Below are 26,667 nucleotides of genomic sequence, written 5' to 3'. Positions count from 1 at the left end.
TTCTTAAATAATCTTTTCGAAAACGATTTCCGAAGTGGAAATCGAATCATCAAACTTTAGGTAGTCAAAAATGTAATTTTAATTACAGTCATTTGTCTTAATATCATATAAATATTTCATCATAATAAAGTCATTAGTAGTGGTTGTATAAAACGACAGGCTCGTTCGTCACATGTCACTAGTTGGAAATTTTTTATGGCGGTGACCAACCGCACACTAAACCCTTCAACGTTTGGCATTAGGGAGAATCGGTTTATTATTTTCTTGATTAAACACTATGTTCTCGATTATGCAATTCTCTACAAATACAATCGACGAAAGGGGTTCCGAGTGCAGAGAGAATTCCCTTGAGTTGTGATTCATCTTTTTGGGGTTTACATTGGTGCCCAGACTAATTACTCACTCTTAATGCTACCAAAGCATTTTTTCATTTAAGGTTACGTATACAATTATTATTACTTTATATTAACATTATAATCGTCAAAGGCTTTAAACCTTTTAATACAATTTATTTATTAATAAATTTGCAGAGTTAAACCTCAAAAGTTGCACAACCAAAAATGATGCTCATTTTTTATAGTTGATTTTCTCGTGAACAAATTAACGGATTTTCAATTTTCTTTTTAGCATTTTCTCTGGTATTTACACTGTTGGGCAAATGTTTTTCTTGTGCTATGTTTGAGACACCTCGTAGGAAGGATAAGGTACAAGGGTGTTGTTGCTTTTCGAATATCCCTGATATCTTTAAAAACAAAGAAAATAGACGGTTTCATTCTTTAACGTATGTTTTAACTGAAACCATATAAGATTCACAATAAAATAACGACAGTTAACAAAACTAACAAAAACAGAAAGAAATATAATGTATAATAATATAGCGTGTTCTCCCTCTAATTATAATATCAGCTCCACATCGTCTAGGCATGCTGGATATGGAGGCTGTTTGATTTTGGTCTATGGAGTTTCAGGTAGCAATAACCATACTTTCTATATTTAATTATAATTTCTTGCAGGGAAGCAGGAAGGATCTGAAAAATTCTTATTGTTTACTGACAATATCCCATACATGATCAATACGATTCATTTCGGGACTGTAAGGGGCCCAATTCAATATCTGAATATTTACCTCTATTAAATATTGAGTAACGGCACCAAAACATCACAGAGCCTCCATTAAGCAATCTCGTCTCTCTTATGTTGCGCTCTGCATACCGCTCACCTGGTCGACAAATAAATATTATGTATCGATCACTATCATCATCATCATCATCATTCTCTTTGCCTTATCCGTAGGCGGAGTCGGCTTCCCTAATTGCATTTCTCTACACAATTCTATCTTGGGTCATATCAATGTTAATCCCCTTTACCAAGATGTCCTGCCTTATCGTCTCCCCCAGGTCTTCTTTGGTCTTCCTCTCCTACTCCTTCCAGGAATCTGCACTTCAGCTATTCTTCGTATTGGGTGATTAACGTCTTGACGTTGAACATGACCAAACCATCTTAACCTATGCTCTCTCATTTTGGCATCAATTGGTGCCACACCTAGACTTCCCCTAGTACACTCATTTCTAATTTTATCCTTCTTTGTCACTCCACTCATCCATCTAAGCATTCTCATTTCCGCCACATGTATTCGTTGTTCCTCTTTCTTTTTCACTGCCCAACATTTAGTTCCGTACATCATAGCCGGTCTTATGGCTGTTTTATAGAATTTTCCCTTCAGCTTCATTGGAATTTTTCTGTCACACAACACACCACTCGCTTATTTCCACCTCATCCATCCAGCCCTAATTCTACTGCATGCACCTCCATTTATCAGTACTCTGTAATACCGATCCTAGGTAGGTACTTAAAACTATTGCTTTTCACCACCCAAAGATACTATTTTATTTGTAGTAACTCCATCTTTAAATGAACATTCCAAATACCCTGTTTTTGTCCTATTAAGTTTTAAACCTTTTTCCTCCAGAGCTAGTCTCCACTGCTCCAGTATTTGTTCCAAGTCTCTCTCACTATTTCCTATTAACACTAAAAATCCTATAAATATGTTCCTATAAATTAGGCACCATAATATGCTACCCTGTAGTTTCGCTGTTATCTGGTCCAAAACTAATGGGAATAAATAAGGACTAAGCACCGAGTCTTGGTGCAATCCTACTTTCACCTGAAATTTATCAGTCTCTCCCACACCGGATAGCGCTTATCTAAAAGGTACCAAGCGCCAAATTGCCATTTCTGACTTAATTACATTAACTGGCCGATAATATTAAACTTTGTTTATCTAAAAAGTCCCAAGCACCAACTAAACGTCAGAGACCTCTTTTGGCAAAGGTTACCAAGTTGCGTGTTATGAATTATAGGACTCTGTTTATCTCTAAACGGATCCAAGCGACGAAAGTTTTATCATGTCGCATGTCGCTTGGATTCCTTTTGACAATTTATTTCAATCATTTGGTTTTCTTTTGATTAACGTGTTTTCGTAGAGTCCTTCTGATAATCCTCTTTAAGAAGTGCTGAAATATATAAGATGATTAAAGAAGCTGATGAGTCTGATTTGACTCTACAGACCAAGAACAAGATGATGAACAAGAAGATGAACCACAACACCACACTCGTCTAGCAGGTCGACTAAAGAAAGGGGGATTTGCAAAATATCCCGGACAGTCTTTTAAATCCAGAAAAAAAATTAAAAGACGGTAACAAAAAACACTACACACTGAAAGGAATATTGAAGGAACAAAAACATATATCGACTTTCAGTGTAAATGTACATTAAAATGTAATGAACGCTTAATGAATGTTGACAGGTTAGTAAAAAAAGGTTATAATTGAATGATACGAACAACTTATTAATGTTCTGTTATTTAATAAAAGGATCCAAGTAAACAGTAGTTTTATATAAAAGATCCAAATCCTAAAATTAATATTTAAACAGATTCATATACATTATTTAGATTTTATCAAAAAAGAACCAAGCGCCATTTCATACTACAAAAAAGAGAAAAACTATTTTATTATATTTTTTTATAGAAGACAAATATCTAAACTCAATCTTTCCCCTAAAAAAATTGAGAAACTTAAAAAATGATAAAATGCCGATTTTTAAAACTGATAAATCTTTAATCTTAATTTACTCAAAACTGCAAAATGGCTGTTGGTACCTTTTTGATAAGCGCTATCCCTGTCCTAACACTAGTCGTTACATATCTCTCACAATCTTTACATATTCGCCATTGACTCCTTTCTTATTAAGTGCCCACCACAGAATCTCTCGAGGAACTCTATCATATGCTTTCTCAATATCAATCAATACCATATGAGCGTTGGTCTTTTTATTCCTGTATTTTTTCATCAATTGCCTTACAATGAAAATTGCATCTGTTGTTGATCTGCCCTGCATAAAGCCAAATTGATTATCGGATATTTCGGTTTCTTCACGTATCCGTCTATCAATTACTCTCTCCCATATTTTCATGGTGTGGCTAAGTAGTTTTATAGCCCTATAGTTTGTACATTGTTGTATGTCTCCCTTGTTTTTGTAGACAGGTACTAATATACTGCTTCTCCATTCGTCTGGCATTTGTCCAACTTCCATAATTCTATTAAATATACCTGCTAGCCAACTTATTCCTGTCTCTCCCAATGCTCTCCATACTTCCCCAGGAATATTATCTAGTCCGACTGCTTTTCCTTTCATTATTTTTTTTTATTATGTGTAGATCAGAACTATTAAATTATGTGTTTTTATCTTTTTAAAGTTTTGTTAACTGTTGTTAGTTTTTATTGTTAATTTATTGTTTCAGTTCAATCAAACACAAGTCACTTGGCTGGACTGTAATGACAGGTGTATAAAAGTCAGGAAAAAAATTTTCCTGGATCAAAATTTTTTGTATCTTATTAATTTACTAACATTTATTAATCATTTTCTCTTTGCCATATTTTATAATTATTTAACAATTCAATATTTAAGTTACGCATACTTATCATATCAAAGTCGTACTTACGTTTTCATGCTTGAAGAAACATAACATTTTTAATTCCCTAAAAACTCTCTTCGAGGATATTACCGATTGGAACACTTTTGGTAATTTCTTCAGTGCCACTCGTCTGCCGTCCCTGGGGTCTGTCACGGCCCTGAAAAAGAACAAAAACTAATGTAAGTAAATATTTAGGTTTCCACTCACGGGAGGCAGTATGATTATGTTACACTACAGCAGATTGGATTTCTTTTTTTTTCAACGAGGGTGTTGAAAAGGCCTTCCGAAAAATGTGATATAATTACGGGAATGAACAGGTGTGTGGTCCGAAATTTTATTTACCATGAGGATGTGTTGTTTTTTCCGCTTTTATTTAAAATGAACTCAATGAAAACATCCTGGAAACTGCCTGCACGAAAAGAACAACAACATGGTGGCAAATATTTGCAATTATATACTAAAAAGCTTACAATATAAAAAAATTTTTTTGAGAAAAAAATATATTTTTTAATAAAATGAAAAAATGTATCTATTAAACAGGCACTGAAAGAACTACATATATAGAAACTGGACATCCAAATATTAAAGCAATAATAGTAAAACGGGAAGACAGGTGATAGGAATCCCTGAATTCGGTACAAAAAAAAATCCATTTTTTGTTTGAAAATTACATAATAATATAATATGTACAGGGTGTTTGGTAAAGAATGGGCCATAGCTTAACCTTAGACTCCTGAGGTTAAAATAGGTAGATTTAAGCTAACTTACCTTAGTACAAAAGTTGATAATAACCTAAATGCAGGGTGTCAAAGTTAAACTTTTATTTTATTTATTTTTGAATATTTCCTGACAGGCATTTGACAACAACAAGAAATTTGGTAAGTGGTGCTGGTCTTGTACACCTTACTAAATTATGTTAAAAAAACGTTTCCAGCTACTACCAGAGGCGTACGACGGGGGAACGTGAATGGTTGACCCTTACCAAATTCTACGTCACTGGCGGAATTGCTAATTTAGTGCAATTTTTTGATTCTCCAATACTTTCTACGTAAATAACATACTCTTCATTCGTAACGATAAAGCCATTAGTTTTCGAGATATTTGAAGCTAACAACGAAGGAGCATAATACATTAATCAAAATAAGTGTGCCTTTTCATTTTTTTAACTTCAAATATCTCGAAAACTAATGACTTTATCGTTACGAATGAAGAGTATATTATTTGCATAGAAAGTATTGGAGAATCTAAAAATTAAGCTAAAATAAGTTTCATCAGTGGCGTAGAATTTGGAAAGGGTCAACCATTTACTTTCCCCTGTCGTACGCCTCTGGTAGTAGCCAGAAACGATTATTTAACATAATTTAGTAGGGTGTACAGTGCCTACACTTTCTGCCAAGTATGACATGGATATGTCAAATTATTTTAAAGTATTATTTTTTTATAATATGTAATTTATTCTTTATTTAAAACTTTAAGAACTACGTGTGCCGGGTACTATAAAACTATTTGGCATATCCCTATGAAATTATGTTAAATAATCGTTTCTGGCTACTACCAGAGGCGTACAACAGCGGAAGGTGAATGGTTGACCCTTCCCAAATTCTAAGCCACTGATGAAACTGCTATTTTAGCATAATTTTTAGATTCTCCAATACTTTCTATGCAAATAATATACTCTTCATTCGTAAAGATAAAGTCATTAGTTTTCATGATATTTGAAGTTAAAAATGAAAAGGCACACTTATTTTGATTAATGTATTATGCTCCTTCGTTTTTAGCTTCAAATATCTCGAAAACTAATGGCTTTATCGTTACGAATGAAGAGTATGTTATTTTCATAGAAAGTATTGGAGAATCAAAAAATTGTACTAAAATAGCAATTCCGCCAGTGGCGTTTCAGTTTCGTGGATTCAGTACCAGTACCACTTACCAAATTTTGTGTTGTTGTCCCATGTCTGTCAGGAAATATTCAAAAATAAATAAAAAATACAAGTTTAACTTTGACGAAGTTAAGTTAAGAATACAAGTTTAACTTTGAAGGTATTTCGGTTATTATCAACTTTTGTACTAAGGTAAGTTAGCTTAAATCGACCTATTTTAACGTCAGGAATCTGAGGTTAAGCTATGGCCCATTCTTTACCAAACACCCTGTATACTATATCAAATTTCGTCTGAATTTTTCTTGAATTATGCTCATTATTTGTAAATAAACCAATAAACACGACAAATACGCTAATGTCACTATCACTGTAAATTGAGGGGTTTAAGCGCAGTTTTGATAGTTAGAATAGAATAGAATAGAAATATGCTTTATTGCCATGAAAAATTTTACAATTTTATCGACAAAGCTTATAAATAGTAAAAAAAACAAAACAGTAACAATCCAATTTACTAAAATTACATAAATCGTCAATAAGTTAAATAAAATAAATAAATAAATCGAAGTTAAAACAGAAATAATCAATTGCAAAAATTTAAATAAATTGCAAATCCATAGTCTACCTAATAATTAATAAAAAAGGTTTAAAAGTTAAAAAGTTAAGCTGCTGCATATGACACCCAAATATAGATAAAAAAATAATAAAAATACTACTTGTGCAAAGGGTACTGTAATTTCTTAGTTATTGACTAAAATAATCTTCTACTGAATAATATGGTCTTTCAGACAGGTAGGCTTTTGTCAGTTTACGGAATTTGGGAAAAGATGGTGCAGATTTTAGTTGTAGGGGGAGATGGTTGTACATTTTTTTTGCGGAATATAATATCGATTTCTTTACTAACTCCGAGGACGGGGTCGGCAAATAGACGTCAAACGTAGAATTTCTCGTGAAGTAGTGATGATTAGATCTTGGTGGAAAGACATGTAGATGTTTACGAATTAAGCAAACAGTTTCTAAAATATACAAAGATGGAAGGGTTAAAATTCCGTGATCTTTGAAGTAACTTCTGCAGTGTGTTGTTCTTCTGAGGCCAAACAGATATCTTATAGCTCTTTTTTGTAATTTGAAAATAACATCGAATTGGGCAGCTGTACCAGAACCCCAAAAAGGAAGACCATAACGAAGATGTGACTCGAACAAAGAAAAATATGTTATTTTGGAAGATGCTAAATTGAGTTCATTCGAAACAGATCTTATAGCATAGCAGGCTGAAGAGAGTTTCTTCCGTAACAAATCGATATGGAGGGACCATTTTCAGTTCTGATATAATAAGCTTCAAAGTTGTTTGAGTTTTATAAATTCTAGGAAGTCACTAAACTAGAATATGTCTAGTGTACAATGTACTATAAAATGATAAAAATATAAGGGTATATTATTACTCTTACTATATCCTTCCTTTTTTTCTCAATTATTAAAAAAATGTACTTCAATCGGTACACGGTGTTGATAAATGTTACTGGTAAAACGGTTCAAGTGCAAATGTTAACTACATATTACTAATCATTTTTGTCACGGATGTTATCCACAGTGTATAACTACAACTGGCACGTTGCATAATGCTTAATTAGTCTTCAAAATTGGTCACAAATCTAGTATTTATTTACTTAAAAAATAATCCTGTATTAACACGGGTTTACACATTACAGAATACTAAAAATAGTTTTGTGGTAAAATAATTCAAGCGGACTTAAACCCGTTTATTACTATTTGTTTTTACAGACTACTAAAAATAGTTTTGTGGTAAAACGGTTCAAGCGCACGGTTAAACCTGTTTACTACCAAAGCAAACTGCAATTGTTTTCAGTGAACTAAATGTAATGGCGATAGATGGCGACTATAGGGCGAAATATGCTTAAATCGTTTTACCACAAACTTCTAATACCATTTAAGTATGCAAATCTGTACTTATGAGTAAAATTTCAAAAAAGTGCACTTAAACCCTTTTACTTCTAACCGCCTCAATTATAAACGTCAAAATTATAGCAAACAAGATATCAAAGTATTGTTTAATTTACTGTGATTTCTATGGGGAAATGGCTTAATTTTGCGATACTAGTCTCTGTGAGTAAAAAAGAGACCTACTATAAAAAGTAATCCGTGAATAATTTCATGCATGGGAACAAACAGAGTGGAAGAACATTATAAACAAAATTGAAGCATTGAAAATGTGGATGCATAGACGGATACTGAAGATACCTTGGACAGCAAGGAAAACTAATGGAGAAATACTAAAGAGGGTCAACATAAGATAGAGAACTGCTAAGGACTGTTAAACATCAGAAAATGTCTATGAAAAATCTAGGACATATTTATATTTTCTTGGTTAAAACATTTTCGTGAAGGGACTCAGATATCAATAATTATTCCATATAGCAGAAGATGTGGAGAGTGGAAGAAGTACAAAAACAAGTGAACATGGCGAACAGAGCAGCAGGATGTCTCAACAACACAATCTGGAGAAACAAATACCTCACAATAGAAACGAAAACCATGGACTGTGCTGACTGTGGTCACAGGCGACTGGATTATTTCCTGACGCAGGTGCTCACGGGACACGGGTGTTTTAGAGCTTACCTCTCTAGGTTTGGAAAGGCTGACACTGACGAATGTCTATACTGCAGACACCCGGACACCGTTCCACATACGATGCTAGAGTGCAACAGATGGATAATAGAAAGGAACAGAATGGAAAGAGAGACAGGTGTAAAATTTGTGACAGTGCGAGAAATGATTGAGAGAATGACTGAAAATAAATCTGGTTGGACTAGTATACATAACTATATCCGTGTAGTGATCAAGAAGAAAGAAGAGGAGGAAAAACAGCTGTACCAACGATAGGGGTGAGAGGGAAATATACTGTAAGTAGAAGGTAGAGGGAATAAGTTTTGATGAGAGGCAAATAGGTGAGTTAGATTGTATAAGACAGACTGTGGTAAAGAAGCTAAAAAAAAAACCATACAAACAAAAACCCAATTTTGGGACCAAAAAAAGGGGGAAACGGGGAAAAGGAAAGGCATCCTTGCTTACAGTCTGTGGATAAATGAAGGTAAAATGCCTCGGAAGCGATGTCGACCTTGCAGCGGTCATTCCGCTTTCGGAGCGCTGGATGATGGAGGAGGGTCTGGTTTAGAAGGTAGGCATTCGGCGTAGCCTCGGCGACGAGAGAGCGTTTTTAAAGAACCTCGGGAACTATCGCTGGGGCTACGAAGAATGAATCCTGCACTAAGGTCAGTCAGGCGGCGCACAGTGGTGAATTTCGCCAAAAACCTGGCCAAAATGTAAAAATCTAAGTTTATAGGTATACCCTGAGAAATTTTATATGAACCTTGCTCTGTAGGTTTTTGAGAATCATAAACGGCCGTTAAGGGTAGAACAATACAAGCAGATCATGCATGGGCGCCCATATAAAAATTTTTTAGGAGAGGGGCCAGACGGTGAAAATGTTGCACATTACATTTTGTATACTTTGGATGACAATATAATTATAGTTTAATGCAACAGAAAAGCTAGGGGGGGGGCGTGGCCATGCCCATGGGCATGGACGCCTATGAAATCATACATTTATATTAGTGTAAAGTTGTGATTGAACGACAGCGGACCAAATAAAAATTAAGTGAGTTACAATAAAATTGGGGCATTGTTTGGTTTTCATTTAGAACTATAGACGTGTATTATTTTGTTAATTTATAGTAAATGCTATGTCCGGTGGTAAGTGGAGTATTTTAATATACTTTTTGGACTTTTTTTTCGTCAAATAGACTTTATTTACAACATATTTGCAAATTTTCAAGAATTTTCAATCGTTTTAAGTTTTTCAAGTTTTAAAAAGGGAAAAGTAAAAAAGTCTACTTTGCTCAGCAAAAATATTTTGCTTAATAAATAGTTCAAAATGTATGTAAATATTCCTCAAAAAATCATCTGCAGCCAAATGCATCTTTAACGGAATTTTTCATTTAAAAAAAAATATAACACGCTGGAGAATTTGTATATGAAAAGACTTTAATGTTATATGGTCAGTTAATAAAGTAAGAACAAAATATGAAGCATCTGATCGAGTAAATTTACAGTTTTTTACACAACAGCCGCCGTTTTTTGTTATGTTTTTGCTTTCTTCTTCTTTTTCTTAATCTGTAAGTCCTTTTACTCTTATATATAATCCTATGTTTTTGCTTCCTTACTTTTATATTTTTTAATAATTTTGGTCGTTGAGCCAAAAATTTTAATTTTTTAAAAATGAAATGCATAAACGAAACTTTGTGTTAAGAAGCCACACATTGGTAGGTAATAATTATAATTAATCAGATCCATTTACAAAACAATTACTATGTATTAATAGTTGACCTACCTATTGTTGGCTTCTTAGTATAAAGTATCGTTTATGCATTTTTTTAAAAGGCAAAATTTTTGGACTCACACGACCAAAATTATTATAAAATATAAAAATAAGAAAGCAAAAAGATAGACCTATACATAAAGGTAAAATGACTTAAAGATTAAAAAAAAAAGAAGAAGAAAGCAAAAAAAATAACAAAAAACTGCGGTTCTTGTGTAAAAAAAACTGTAAATTAACTGGATCTGCTGCTTCATATTTTGTTCTTACTTTATTAACTGAACATAACATTAAAATCTCTTAACGTAGAAATTCTCCAGCATGTTACAGTTTTTTAAAATGAAGAATTCCGCTAAGTTTGCAACTTGTTGCAGATGATTTCTTGAGGAATATTTATCTACATATTGAATTATTTATTAAGCAAAAAATCTTTGCTGACCAAAGCTGACTTTTTTACTTTTCCCATTTTAAAACTTGGTAAACGGAAAACGATTGAACATTCTTGCCATCATTTTGTAGATATGTTGTAAATAAAGTTTATTTTAGGAAAAAGAATCTAAAAAGTATATTGAAATACTCCATTTACCTCGAGAAATAGCATCCACTCTAAAATAACAAAATAATACACGTCTATAGTTTTAAACGAAAACCTAACAATGCCTCAATTGTATAACACACTTTAATTTTATTCGGTCCGCTTTCGTTCAATCCCAACTTTACACTAATATAAATATGTGATATGCTTGTATTGTTCTATCCTCAACGGCCGTTTATGATTCTCCGAAACCTACAGAGCAAGATTCATATAAAATTTCTCGCAATATATAAACTTAAATTTGTGCATTTTGGCCAGGTTTTCGGCAAAATTCACCACTGTGCGGCGTTCTGGACTGAGATGTCTTTTGAAGATTCCAGACCCCCCTCTTTAAAAAAAAGGTAACCAGGATATATAAATCAACAATAAGACCGATAATGACGTATACAGCGGAAACAAGAGCAGATACGGCGAAAACACAAAGACTGCTGGAAACAGCAGAAATTAAAGTCTCACGAAATATAACAAACCAAACTCTAAGAGTTAGAGACAGAGTAAAAAGTGAGGAAATACGAGCGAGAAGTGGTATAGAAGAAATAAACATGTGGACCAAAAGAAGAAAAATAGAATAAAATCAATACATAGAAAGAATTACAGAAAATAGAATAGTACGAATAGCAAGAGACAAATCGCCAAATGGAAAATCATTGGGACGACCGAAAAAAAGATGGTCAGACAATGTCAATTGAGGCTAAAAACCGAAGTAAAACAGGCATTAAGCCTATTAATAAAGTAGGAAGAAGAAGAAGCAGACGATCAAGAAGCCGTCGCAATGGTGATCGCCAACATCGGATAATTCTGATATGGCACGTAAAGAAGAAGAAATACATTAAAAATTAGCTTCACCTATACCTATACCATTCTTCTTTATTTACGTCGTTTCTTGCTATCTTGATGCCTATTGATACATATCGCCTTTAAATATACAAGCTCGACAATCTAATCTATCGGCTAACAACCTAAATCCAATGATATTTACACGGACGACATTAACAATGCAGTTAAATTGAAAGATGTATAGGTTAATCCTATCCGAGATCGGTCGTCATTATGTTCGCCTCACAATGGCCCTTGTTAAGAATAATTTATTAAGATATTTATATTTATTATCAAAGACGGGTTGCCAGGTCGAGGCGGAATACTACTGCGACATTAAATGAATTAGAGGGATAATTATTTATACACAAGAGAGGAGAATCAACTTTAACACTGATGTAATCAACTATGGATGATGCTGTCGTTTGTAATGTTTAAACTTGTACAACCCACATGCACATACATATTATAGTATATGCAAATCCTTAAGGAAAGAGCCGTTAATCTTCATTGCTTGCTGTATCTTTTGTAATTTGTTTCTGTTCTTTTAACTATAGGAAGAGATAATTCAAAAAGTATATTGAACAAAATAGAAGAAGTAATCAGAAGAAGAAAACATTATAGAAGAAGTCCAACAAAATCAACTTTTTTGGTATGGCCATGTACAAAGGAGGAACATCGACTCTCAAAGCTGATAATGGAATGGCAACCCCCTGAAAGAAGGAAAATGGGCAGGTGGAATCCAGAAAGTAATGTATGAGAGAAATCTACGACAAGGAGATTGGGCAGATCAAAGCGGGGAAGAAAATAGGAATCGGAACGCGCAGGACGTTATAAACCGGTGTTATATACAGGGTAGCGAAAAAGTGTGGTAACATTGTAATTTCTGGGAAACTGCTAGAACGATTTTTATAGATTTTGGAGGGTAAGTGCCTTCTCATGCGGCCGATATTGTAGTGGTAATTACATTGTTATCAAATCTTCCGTTTTTTTGGAAATCTAATGAACATTCTTATTTTAAATGGAACACCCTTTATATTTTTTACGTTTTGAAGTCCTTAAGAAATACTGATTCTTTTTCATGTTATATTCCCTATACCTAAATGCCATAATTTCGGAGTTATCACTACATTTATTAAAAACAAATTTTTAAACAAATTAGAAAAATCAATTTTTTCGGCCCGGGTAGACATTATTTTAAGTTCTGTGGATCATTGGGAACAAAAAAGGTCTTTCGTAATTTTTCTCTAAAGTTAATCATTTCCGAGTTATAAACAATTTAAAACTGAAAAAAAAATAAAAAAATGGCGATTTTCAAGGTTCAAAAACATAAGTAAAAATAACGAACATTTTTAAAATAACGAAGTAGTACTTAAATTCAAGCTCAAACCTTCTATCAGCTCCCTATAAGAATTTTGGCACGATTCGTTCTAAACCATTGTTTTTTTAATTGTTAATGATGAGAGGACGTGAAAAAATACTGAAAAACATGAAAAATAATCAGTATTTCTTAAGGACTTCAAAACGAAAAAAATATATAGGGTGTTCCATTTAAAATAAGAAAGTTCATTAGATTTGCAGAAAAACGGAAGATTTGACAACAATGTAATTACCACTATAATATCGGCCGAATTAGAAGACGCTTACCCACCAAAATCTATAAAAATCGTACTAGCGGTTTCCGAGAAACTACTGTGTTGCTAAACTTTTTCGCTACCTTGTATATAATATATTGAACAAAATACAAGAAATCGGTGGCAGTTAATTAGTAACTACTCACAGCGAAATTTTTGTATGGAACGACTCAATTATCTCGGAAACGATTTTTATATGTTGATGTGTCTTGTAGTGCTGCCGATATTATGCTGATATTTACATTGTTGTCAAATTTTCCCTTTTTCTGGAAATCTAATGAATTTCCTTATTTCAAACGGATCATCCTGTATATTTTTTTGCCTTTTGATGTCCTTAACCTTTAACTACACGCGCTGGCGTACTTTGTACGCCAGATATAAGAATTCTACTGGAAATATATTTAAAAATTTAATTTTTGACCTTGCTTATTTTTCTAACCTATCACTGGAATGTGCTTTACAATTTGGTTTTAGTTTCGTTATAATCGGCGTTCTGGAAAGATCGTAATTTAAATTTTATTATTTGTTGTTTCCGGTGGTGGACAATATACCCCCAGGATTATATTACTATAAGTCGTAATATAAGTACATATTTTAATTGTTTTTTAGTCATTATGGCAAAAAATATATTTTTCTTTGTAAACAATACTTTTTCTCCTGTAAAAAATCACATTTAAAAAAAATTTTATTAGTAATTTTATTTATCATGGAATCCAGTTATTCCATGATTCCAGTTATAAATCCCAATTGGCTTACTGGAAAGGAACTCCAAGTATTCACTGATGCCGAATAAGGTTTATAACAAACAACTAAGTGTATTTTTTCAAAAAAAAATTAAACAAATCCGCTGTTTTTAAGTGTATTTTCTTGTGGCGTACAAAGTACGCCACGCGTGTAGTTATGTTATAACTTGATGCGCGGGTAGTTAAAGGTTAAGAAATACTGATTATTTGTCATGTACTATTCCCTATACCTAAATGTCATTACCAGTAACCAGATTTTTTATGTTTGTCTAAAATTGTATTTTGCTTCACACCATGGTTATCACTACTCCAAAAATTATTTCCCCCCAAAAGTCTATTCCTGACGTAACACACATTTGAAATTAATTCGTCTAATTCTAAGATGTAAAAATCGAAAACAGTCAATTCAAAGACAAACATTTATTAGCAGAGCATCGCAGCAATAAACAAAAAATTATAAATCGAGTTATCTTCTCGAGTGCCACCCTTTTCAGCACAACCTTTATAAACTTTTCAAAAGAACTCTTCAAGCTAAAACCGTTTTTGTACCTTGAAAAGCATTTCAGTTGTAGTATTATATAGTTGGGATTAAATTCTAAACTCGCTCTTAAACCGTGTATTGACCCCGACAGGCGTACACCACCACGCCACACCACCACACATTGGACCATGCCCATCAGCAGGAGTACAAAACATCCACCCTCACGCACTACGCTTCAATTCGAAAATCTATTCTGTTCCACAGACTCTGGCGGAATAAGAGAATAGATTTAGGCATGGCCGGGACACAGTGAGTAATAGGGGAGGCTAGTCTATTAATCACTATTATGCAGAACATTCTTTGTTTCGAATAAAGCAAAAATCTATTATAGAATAGTCACTGTAATGTACGGTATGTGGCAAAATAAACAGTACTAAAATGCGTACGCGTCAAATTTGTATGTGAGTGTGGAAAAGAAGGTGACTGCTACATATTTTCCTCGAATGTTCACATCAATCAGTAAATATAAACAAATTTTATGATAATCTTAATATATTAAAAATTCCACTTCCCGCCTACCTGAACAATTTGATTTTTTCTGAAGATATTAATACATTAAACACAATTTACGAACATATCAAAAACTGTAAACATAATTTTTAGCAATAAAATTTACCCTGTATTTAAGTACTTTTGTTAAAGCAAAGCAAGCATGTTTGTTTTGTTGTTATTTTTTTTAAACCCTGTAGATTTAAGTAATTATTGTATATCATAATTGAAAAATAATTGAAAAAAGAAAAGAACAAAAAAAAAAAAGAAAAAGAAAAGCAAAAAAAAAGAAAAAAAAAACAGAAAAAGCAAAAAAAATAAGAAGATGTAAACCTCCGCGAGGTTGAATCGGGTTTACGTCTTAGCGTAGTAAAAAAAACAATTAATAAAAAATAATAATAAAAAGATAATAATAAAAAACAGATTAACAATATAATAAAAAAATACAAAAAAAAATATTTACAAAAAAATATTTACAACCAAAACAGTGTATTACTTAGATAATAATTGTAATATGTTAGTTTGTTATGTATTTAGAGTTAGAAATACAGAAAAAATTCCTCTGATTGAAAAAACAAAAAAAGGGCCTAGCCGGGTAAGATGGTGAAAAGTGCTACCAACTCAATTTAAATTCCATATAGGTCACTTTTTAACACGTATAGAGGAACTCACTTTCTGAAATGTTTAGCCCCCTAGGTGGTCACGTGACCCCCCTAGAGACTAATTAGGCTTTTTATGTTTTTATTTTTTATCTCAGCCGCGTCAAGAGCTAGCCAAAAACTTTATTTAAAAAAGTTGTAAGTTTCAAAAAGATCTATATGAAAAATTTTTTTTTAATTTTTTGGCGGGAAATTCGAATTTTTAGAACAATTTTAAACTTTTAAATAACTCTGAAAAAAAACTAAGACACTCGTTTTTACCAAAATCAATTATAATGTGTATTTTTGCACAATCTTTCACCCTGAATTTTTTCAGATTTTTAAAATTGGTGAAACGTACCTTTAAAAATAAAAAACCGCATTTTTTCGGTTTTTTTTTTCGGTTTTTGATATAATTTTATACATATTTTTCAAAAAAGGTAACACCGTCACTAGAATAGGTAAAAAAATGAAAAATAATTGGGGTTTGTTTAATAAAATTTTTTTGTAACGCCATCCATTTTTAAGATACAGGGCGTTGAAGAAAACAAATTTTTACACATTTTTTACGATTTTGCCGAAACTACTGGCAACATTGCAATAAAATTTGGCAGGTTTTAAGAGGTAGTTATTGTGCATTTTTTGACATACAATTAAGAATTTTATATTCATCATTGGCGCGCAAACGGGTAATGGTCTGAAATTTTAAAGAAAAAAAGATGGTACGCCACTGACATATTTCAAATTAACAATCATTTTTGAATTCCTCGTTCCATTTGTGACAAAAAATCTATCTTCCCATTTTTTTATACGACGCACCGTTTTGTTGCAAAAAATAAAATATCTTAACGCTTCCAAAGTATTCGAATTAATTTTGATAATGGATGTATGAGTTTATGTGTATTTATGTAGATGTAGAAACTACTAGAAGTTCGAACGCTTTGTAAGGGTTAAGATATTTTATTTTTTGAATAAAAATGGCGCGTCGTATGAAAAAATAAGAAGATAAATTTTTTGTCACAAATTGAACGAGGAATTCAAAAACGATTGTTAATTTGAAATATGTCAGTGGCGTACTATCTTTATTCTTTAAAAAGTTCAGACCATTACCCCTATGCGCGCCAATGATGAATATCAAATCCTTAATTGCATGTCAAAACATGCACAATAACTATAACCTCTTAAAACCCCACAAGTTTTATTACAATGTTGCCAGTAGTTTCAGCAAAATCGTAAAAAATGTGTAAAATTTTGTTTTCTTCAACGCCCTGTATCTTGAACATGGATGGCGTTACAAAAAAATTTTATAAGGCAAACCCCAATTATTTGTCAGTTTTTTACCTATTCTAGTGACGGTGTTACCTTTTTTGAAAAACATGTATAAAAATGTATCAAAAAACAAAAAAAAAACCGAAAAACTGCGGTTTTAATTTTTAAAGGTACGTTTCACCAATTTTAAAAATCTGAAAAAATTCAGGGTGAAATATTGTGCAAAAATACACGTTATAATTGATTTTCGTAAAAACGAGTGTCTTAGTTTTTTTTTTTCAGAGTTATTTAAAAGTTTAAAATTGTTCTAAAAATTCGAATTTCCCGCCAAAAAATTTAAAAAAAATTAAAAAAAAGGTTTTTTCATATAGATCTTTTAAAACTTACAACTTTTGTAAATAAAGTTTTTGGCTAGCTCTTGATACGGCTGAGATAAAAAATAAAAACATAAAAAGCCTAATTAGGCTCTAGGGGGGTCACGTGACCACCTAGGGGGCTAAAAATTTCAGAAAGTGAGTTCCTCTATATGTGCTAAAAAGTGGCCTATATGGAATTTAAATCGAGTTGGGGGCACTTTTCACCATCTTACTCTTACCCGGCTAGGCCCTTTGTTTGTTTTTAAAATAACAAAATGTTTGGCTAATTGGCTCGGCCAAGGCCATCAAATTCACAAAAAAAAAATTGTGTGTGTCATGAGTCCAAACGTACGGAGTGGTTTATAATCGTCGTTATAACTTATGTGAATGTCAAGGTAATGTTAGGTGCTTCAGGATGGTTCTCAGTTTCGCAGAAATTTTTTTTATCGCGGAATACTATTTTCGGTCTTACGGAAAAGGTAGCGAAAGTTGGCCAAGCTCAAAATTAACAATGGTTTCAGCAGGACGGGGCAACCTGTCACATGGCCAGAGAGTCTCTTCGAATACTGCTCGACCATTTTGGGAGATCGTCACTCACCAGACTAACGCCACTTGGTGGTGGCGTACATATGGGGAATGCTGAAGAGGGCAGACCGATCTACCGTCTGACATCCAGGAATTGCGGATTAGAATTAAATATTTTTTCGTGCCAGAGGGCTTCTTTAACATCTGTTTTGTTGGGTCGTGAATAATGTTTGCAAAGCTATCTTCTTCTTGTAGTACCTATCCGTTTCGGATGTTGGCGACCATCATGGCAATCTGTACTTTGCACACTGCTGCTCTGAAAAGATTTGTAGTGGTTGTGTTGAACCACGTACGTAGATTTTTCAGCCACGAAATCCTTCGCCTTCCTGGTCCGCGCTTTCCCTCTACTTTTCCCTGTAAGAACAGTTGCAGCAGTCCATATCTTTCACTGTTCCTCATGATGTGACCGAGGTATTCGATTTTGGCTGTTTTTATTTTGATTAACAGTTCTTTTTCTTTTTGCATTCTCAGCAAAACACCCTCATTAGTAATGTGGTCGGTATAAGATATCTTCAAGATTCGACGATAAAGCCACATCTGCAAAGCTATATGTATACTAAATAATCTTATAAACATTTCAATATTGATTTCATTACTGTTTATTTTGCCGCATACTGTACTATCTCTTTATTTTCTGTAATGAGATTCGATTTCTTTTACTTTTCTCATTCATTGTTCTATTTTATTATTCATCTATGGCTACGACGAGGTTAGTTTTTGCTTAATATTTCCGGTACTATAGTAGATATCTTTCTTTCTATCTAGAAATTTTTTGAAGTGTTCCTTTGATCTAGACTTTTTTATTTTAAAATATTTTTTTATTTCTGTTGAAGCAACTGTTGTAGGCCTAATTTTTGTCTGTATCCACCTGTTCTAGTATTGCCCAAAAGCGGTCTTGGTCTTGCATTCTTGGTCTTGTTCTTGCATTTTCGCAAGACCAAGACCAAGCCCATACCGCCTAATTTTAGCAAAACCAAGACCAAGACTGACCGTGCAAGGTTTGAGGCGAGACTCTTGCGCCTTGCAGGTAGGACCGAGTGTCGTTTTAGGGAGTATACTAGTTCGAGTATATGCTTAGATGGATAGAGACTCTATGAGAGGCTAAAAAAATATGTAACAAAAATTTGGAAAATTAAACTCATGCGCATTATGAACAATACCAAAAGCATACATAGAGAATCAAAATATCCATTAAGAGAATACTTAACACATTTGATACGTATTGCGAGGTCCTAAGTATAATGTAAAAATAAAACATTTTGTACATGCTTTCCCAGCAGACGATTTCTTCGTTCTGAAATTAATTGTCCAGATTTTAATAATAACCACCACAATACCCAAAATGCCTTCTAATCATAATCTTCTTGCGTTGACAATAATATCGTATCGAAACATAAATATGTCATCTTAGCTTAGCTGATAAAAAATGTAATAGGTACAACATACCACAAATCTTATCGGCCTAAATTATTTTATAAACTAATCGTTTGTGCTAAAATTTGCTGACAAAGCCCGGCTATTTTCGACTATCAAACTATTATTGTGTTTGCACTTTATCAATCAAAAGCAAAATAAAAATTAAATTATTTTTTTTTAAATAACGCGGGCACATAAATTTGATACACCCTGTATATTGAGCTGTAGATATTTATTAGAATTAAGTTTGGATGTAAGTAGATTTCTCTTTTAATGAGCTTTCCGATGAACCATTAAAGACTTTTGTGAATAATTAAAGTGAAAATAACGATGTATTTAGATTTAAAATGGAAAAATATTGTTTAGGGTAGAGGTAATTATCAATTTCTAGAAATTGATAATTTAAAAGAAATTTGGAATTTTAGTATCTTTGTTTCAACACGAGTAAATATTATATAGTTCTCAGAAAGTAATTAGGATGATCGGAATAATTTTGAGGGTGACTGTTTTGTTTGGCGAATGGAAAAGTCAATGTTTCTGATTCTTAGAATGTGGAAGGGGAAAAATGGATTGGATGATTGAGAGAGTTTGAAAAAGAGGTCATTATGTTTTTGGCATCGCTAAGGAGCGGTTCGACGTTGTTAGTGGATAGTTAGTTACCAGATACCAGTGGCTGTTTGATAGTGGAGAATAGTGTTGAAAAGTGGAACGAGAGACAGATCAAATTAAGACGAAATACCTCTTTGATTCTGTATTATTGTGAGAAGGAGAGCAGAGAATTTTTGGAGTTTTGTTTGAATCGAGTACGTGTCAAAAGAGACCCGGCTTGTTGGAGAATTGGTGCTGGTATGCTGATAGTTTTGAAGCTGGACAAAGGAGAGGGCTTTGATAAGTAGCCTTTAACATAGTCAACGAGGGAGAGCTGTTTTGGGTCACGAGAAGACATGAGAGTGAGTGAAGCAAAAGGTCAGTCAATTTATGTGAAAGAGATTTTTATGTTCGGAAACTAAATTTTTGAGTAAATAGCATATGAATTAAAATTCCAATATTTCAAAAAGTAAATAGTAAATATAGGTAATCTTGCGAATACATAAATTTGTTTTGTTTAGTTTGTTTTACCAAAGTCATCGGGAACAAACCGATAAATTGTTTTTTTTTAACTATAATAAATTTAAGTGGTAAAAATTTCATTCGGACATCTGTGTCCACAGGTTTTTAGATTCGGTAGATTTCAGAGTATTGATTTTGATAAATAAAAGACAATTCTGTATTTTTATTTTAATATTTTGCTTTATTTCTTTTCCCTATTTTACCCCGATTAGGATCAACTTAGAGATACTGAACCCACGAGAGAAGATAAGTATAACGTGAGATAATTTGGATTTTTTTTTAATAGTATAAAAAGGCACCCTGAGATTTTTTATTCAATTTTTATGTATGATTTGCGACAATTAAATAATTAATCAAATAAATAATAATTAATATAAAATTAATAAGAAGCAGATCATAACACTATTATTAATATAATAGGCTGCACATGGATTCCCTCCCGGGTTCAGGTAGGAAGACCTAACCCTTCGGTCATAACTTAACTTTCGGGTATGAGTTTCGGAGCCAACTCGTGTACAATAAAAGTGGTTTTATAGGGGTTGGGAGCGAATCCATGTGCGCCGATATAATAATATATTAATATAATTAATCTTCTTCTTCACGTGCCATATCAGAATTATCCGACGTTGGCAATCACCTTTGCGAGGCTACTCGATCTTCTGCAGATGCTAATACTTTTTCTAAATCGTTATAGAATTTTTCAATTTCAAATTATGTCCACTGTGTAAACTTGTTGTTTTTCTTAGGTTTATTATTAGTCCCAATCAGTTTAGTCGAACTAGTCTGATTTCCAAACTCAGATAGCAGAAGGAACTTTAAGAAGAATATCAAAGTTAAAAATCACTTTTTATTTTTTTCATGTATATCCTAAGCAATAACAACGTCCTAAACTCTATAAGTATGTCCCTAATCTAATCTCAGAGGGTCAATCACATGGTACCTTAAGAAGAAGACCAAAGTTAAAACTTACTAATGTATAAACATTCTCAATTTCTTTGCAACACAAAAATGCAGCAGCTGCATGATACTCTGGTTAAATCGGAGAGTGCAGGAAGAGTCTATACCGGTTTCGGAGGTCTTTTCCCCCTCATCAGTAGTCCCATATCTTCTTCTCTCCGATTTCTTCACGTATCATACTTTGGGCCTTTCCGAATAGCAAAGAAAGAAATGTCACGGATGAACTAGAGCAATCTACCGGTAGATGTATGGTATGGGACTACTGATGAGGGGGAAAAGACCTCCGAAACCGGTATAGACTCTTCCTGCACTCTCAGATTTAACCAGAGTATTATGCAGCTGCTGCATTTTCGTGTTGCAAAGAAATTGAGAATGTTTATACATTTTTAATTCATTTACTCTTTTGTAGGAGTATTAAGGAATCTTTCTTGTTGGAACTTTACCACGCTGAGCAGATGAGTTGTGAATTATTTAAAATTCTCTTATCTTAATTTCCTCGGCATCCTGTTTGATTTATAAATTTTGAAAATCTCAGGAGGTGTAACCAAAGAGAGTATTCCACCTGTTGTCAATCTGGTGGTATGGGAGCGATATTTATTGTCGTTTTCTGTACTACTTCGATTGATAATTTACTTTGTTAAAACTTACTTTTTACTTTATTCATGTTTATTCTTAGCAATAACAATGTCCTAAATTCTATATGTGCCTTTATTAGTCTCAGAGGCTCAATCACATATCTCAAAACTTTTAGAAGTACACCCTCTGCGCATATTTTTCGAATTTATATCGAAAATCGTTATTTTTTGAATATTTTTATTTGGACAATAGAAAAATATTTCACCTGTTACAATCTTTTCAGATTCTAATGGGTTCTGGGGGCATATTAAATATTAAAAATTCAGAAGATTGCAACGGCCCTTACACCATTATACACAAATCCTCTCGTAAAATGCTTCTTGTACCTCTCTGGGATCAAGACTCCGAAAATCCATCCACCGAACAGCACTTCTGAACCGACTGAATAGAATCCCAGGCCTCCCAACTTCCAACAAAAGTTGTACAGGTAGTTCTAAAGGATCGTTTAAACACAGCGACAAGTCAAACAACTTATCAAGGTCAATCGAGTTGTTGCAACTTATCATTGTGTGTAAACGGTGCATCGCACAACTTATCAAAGTTGGAGTTGGGTTGAAGGTGGTATCGCGTTGAATCGCAGCGTCTAAACAGCGTTTCAACTTGTCATCACAACTAGTTGCTGTGACTTATCGTTGTGTTTAAACGACGCTTAATTCTCTCGGTGCCAACTCGTTTAAAATATATCTAGGTATGAAAACAGGTAAAACAGAAAAGTTGACCGTCAGGTACGACACCTGCACCTGCGTGGGCCTGCCTACCGGTACACGGATGGATTTTTTTGGTGAATGGCCTCTTTTAACTGCAGAGGAAATCGGTCTTTTGTATCATTTTTAAGAAAAGATGGCAACGATATATAGATTAAAACGGTAATTTTGTGATTGGATATATTATATGTAGTTAAAATGATATTTTATGGCATCCCTCGAGAAATTTGATATAGAGCTGTTTTATTGGTATAATAAAAAAATTAATTGTGTAGAACATAAAATGTTTTTAACCCTCAACTACACTAAAGTGGATGTTTCAGAAAATAGACACTGGCATGTGGTATGTCATACCATTGCCCATTCTTCTTTGTTTTCAATATGAATTTATCTTATATCACTATTTGTTTTTTACATCAACTACGGAATGCTTCTTCACACTGCTGTAGAATAAAATACTGCTACAACTATTAAAAAAATGGTGGATGTTCTCTCAAAATCCTTTTAAGGCTACGGCCAGACAAGCGACAATTTACGGCGCTGTAGGAGCAGTAAAATGAAGCGCGAAAATGGGTCCCACGGTGAATGTAGTGGATAACCAGATTGAGCTGTAAAATATCGCGCAGCAACATAGGATATAAACCGGGAGATATTAACAGAACTTCAACCACGATTTTTTAAGTCCTGCTCTTTGCAATACTGGAAGGTTAGAAAAAATACTTGCAATTTATGGAAAAATCCACGGGTTTCCTGTGACATTTTCCTGTGAAAATAAGATTTTTCATGAGGAAAAAATGGGGAGTTGCGATGAATTTCTGAGTCCTGCCATATCCATAGAATGACAAGATACTATCAATTTTATGAAGAAAATTTTTTGGGCAGGAGGGTTGCAAAAGGACTAAGGGAGTATATAGATATACAAACATGTAATGAAAATAATGAAATTTTCATAATTTTCTGAGTCCTGCCAACTTATTCAATTAAACATATTGTTTAAAAATTATCGAAAAAATTGTTGGCATGACGTGTCCTAATGTTTAACTGCCTTTTAAAATTCTGCGGAAAATTTTCACACGTGATTTATGAGCTATTTATGAGCTCTCATATTCCGCAAATTAGAAATTTTGAGCTCGTTCCACTGAGCAGGAATTTAATATTTTAGTGGAATTTTAAAAATAGGAATATTCAATCGACTTCTGCGGCAGAATTACGAGCTATTTATGAGCTCTTGAAATGATATAGTTTCGATTTTTGAGCCCATCCCCTTCACCCCAAAATAACCCTTTAATTGATTTAACTTAAGAGAAACATGCTGAAAAAAATTAAAATATGTATATCTTATCGCGGATATAATTCCTATAGGTTATATATTCTAAGAATAAACTAATAAATCACGTGCATTTCGATTATTGAGCTACAACCCCTTCGCAAGAAAACTACCCCATCTTCGCGGCTTAAAAGAGTGTTGTACTTAAAATGCATTAAATTAATTATTTGGCTACTACATATCATTTAATAATTTATGAGCTCCCAAAGTACGCGCATTTAGATCAGTAAATTGCAATTTCTTTTGTATAGTGCAGTCACTGAAGGTAAAAATCAACTACATATTACCTTCAATTTCGGTGAACCTTCATCGATTTTCACGAAAATTGGTGAGTGGTTAGAGGATACCCCAAGAAACAAAGGTGACATGGTGCCAACTTGCGCCTTTACCCTAAGGGTGGATACCGCCCCTTCTCGGGGGTGAAAATTATTTTATTCAAAGTAACTCCACAAATCGACAGAAGGACAAATTATAGCTTTGTTATATAAAGTTATTAAAATAAATCAATACTGTTTGAGTTATTAAAGATCAAAGATTTTAATTTTTCGTGAAAAACTGCATGTTTTAAAGCAGTTTTTCGTAAATCACTTAAAAATTGTAAGTTTTCCTTCTTCCTGTCGGGGCTTCCTCCCAGATTAGCTTCGCAAGGCGGATATTAGGGAGTCTATTGATATGACCTGCCCATCTTGACATTAGGATGTAATCTCTTGAACTACGTCGCTAGTCCTTTACATCTGTTTGACCTCGGCAAATATGCCTATGAAGCAATGATATTTGATATTACATAATGCCTCCTCTACACATCGGCAGACGGGTCTGCGGATGCATCTGCCGATGTATCATCACGAGCTGACCACACATCTATAGGTACACATTTGTAAATCGTTCAGTCTGTGTTAATTCTCGGGTGACGCAATATCTACATTGAATTCACTGCGAAAACTAATGCGTCTTAAGCGCGCACCACACTCTCGGCGAAGTTACTTCGCCAATGTTGACCGAAGTCCGAAGTACCTCACTACACACTCGTTCTATTTCGCGAGGAACACATTCAAGCGAGGCAAAGTTGCCAGAAGTGGCTGTCTACACTCTCGTACTTGCTTAACTTCGATCGACTTCGTCGAGAGTGTAGACGGCAAGTGGAGAGGCATCGGACGTTCGCACCGAAACCCTTTGATCTGTCCTGTAAAAACCGACTACAATCGGATATTTCGCAGACACATCCGCCGACGTGATATATAAACAACAAACGATCAAATTACCCATCTACAAACACATCTCTGCGGATGCATACGCAGATGCCGTAGGCGGACGCGTCTGCCGAGGTGTAGAGGAGGCATAAGAAGGATGAGGATGCTCTGAAAGATGGGAAAGGAAAAGAGAAAGGGAGACAGAAGACGGGTGGAAAAGAAGGATTAACAACGAATTAGTGCCTTTTTACAAAGAACAAGAATGAATCAGGTGACTTGGACCCACATGTAAATATTATAAATAACAGGATGAGAATGATGATGATAATAAGGAAATAAAAAAATCAAAACAGAAGACAGAGGGCCCCGGAAATATTGGAGTGATAAAGAATTTATCACCACCTGTGTTCTCATTAAATTGTTGTATTTTTCAAATTTTAAAAACTCAAAATTACCACATATATGATTATACATACATATAGTTGAGATAAAGAACATTGATTATCAATAAACGTCAGAGAAACATTTGTTTTTATTATTCCTTCAACAAAAAAGGAAGTGTTATGTAGACATATCACTGTTGTTTTCATGTATTTAATCGTAAGAATATACGTATAGAAGTACTAAACGGAAATCAAGAAGGCCGCGTGATTCGACTATAAATGTTGGAATCACGTTAAGAGGTCATGCCCGTTTGCTTTTGAATTTTTATATTTTGAATTGCTTTAGTAGACTTAACAGAATAATTTTTTATACAGGCTGTCTTCTAGGTATTTATAGCTGTAACAAATAGATATATGCGCTCTACAGGAAACAAAAAAGAAAGGAAAAGGACAATCAAGATTAGGCAAAGATATACTAATCTACAGTGGAGTAGCAAAAGAAAACAGGGCCAAAGAAGGTGTAGCATTACTAATACATCAAAAATACCAAAATCACATCAAAGAGTGTCAATATATTATATCGGAAAGAATTGTCACAGCAAAAATTAGAATGGACAAGGAAGACCTGAACATCATCGGAGTATACGTCCCAGAAAATAACAAGCCTCAAACAACAAGGGAAATCTTTTATGACGAATTACAACAAGTAGTAGATCAAGTTAGAGGGAAGATGATAATACTGGGGGATTTTAACGCTCGAATAGGTAACCAAGTAATACCCGGAATTAAGCAAAAACACAATGAAAATGTTAAAAACGAAAATGGAGAACTGATGATAAACTTCTGCACGAATAACGAACTTAGAATAAACAACACATTTTTTGACATCAAAGACCAACACAAATATACATTCAATAACACCCGTGGACAAAGATCTATGACAGATTATGTTGTAACCAACAGAGATATACATTCATCAAAAATAATCACGTAAGATGCCTCAACTCAGCAGATGTAGGTAGCGACCATAG

At 33.6% G+C, this 26,667-nt stretch overlaps 1 protein-coding gene across 4 annotated transcripts in view; it reads right to left on the bottom strand.

Annotated features, from left to right (window-relative positions):
- The window catches only part of LOC114332601 (serine/threonine-protein kinase NLK), a 498,632-nt gene that overhangs the window by 154,639 nt on the left and 317,326 nt on the right, over positions 1–26,667 (bottom strand). For all 4 annotated transcript variants that reach the window (XR_007696651.1, XR_007696650.1, XM_050644606.1 and 1 more), the window contains exon 2: positions 4,005–4,134. Coding sequence is in view for 2 of the 4 variants with exons in the window: in XM_050644606.1 (XP_050500563.1) it covers positions 4,005–4,134 (130 nt within the window). In the remaining 2 variants the exon portion in view is untranslated. The remainder of the gene's footprint in view (positions 1–4,004; positions 4,135–26,667) is intronic.

This window comes from Diabrotica virgifera, chromosome 2 (genome assembly GCF_917563875.1).
Source record: "Diabrotica virgifera virgifera chromosome 2, PGI_DIABVI_V3a".
NCBI lineage: Eukaryota > Metazoa > Arthropoda > Insecta > Coleoptera > Chrysomelidae > Diabrotica > Diabrotica virgifera.
This window is presented reverse-complemented; position numbering and strand designations above follow the sequence as displayed.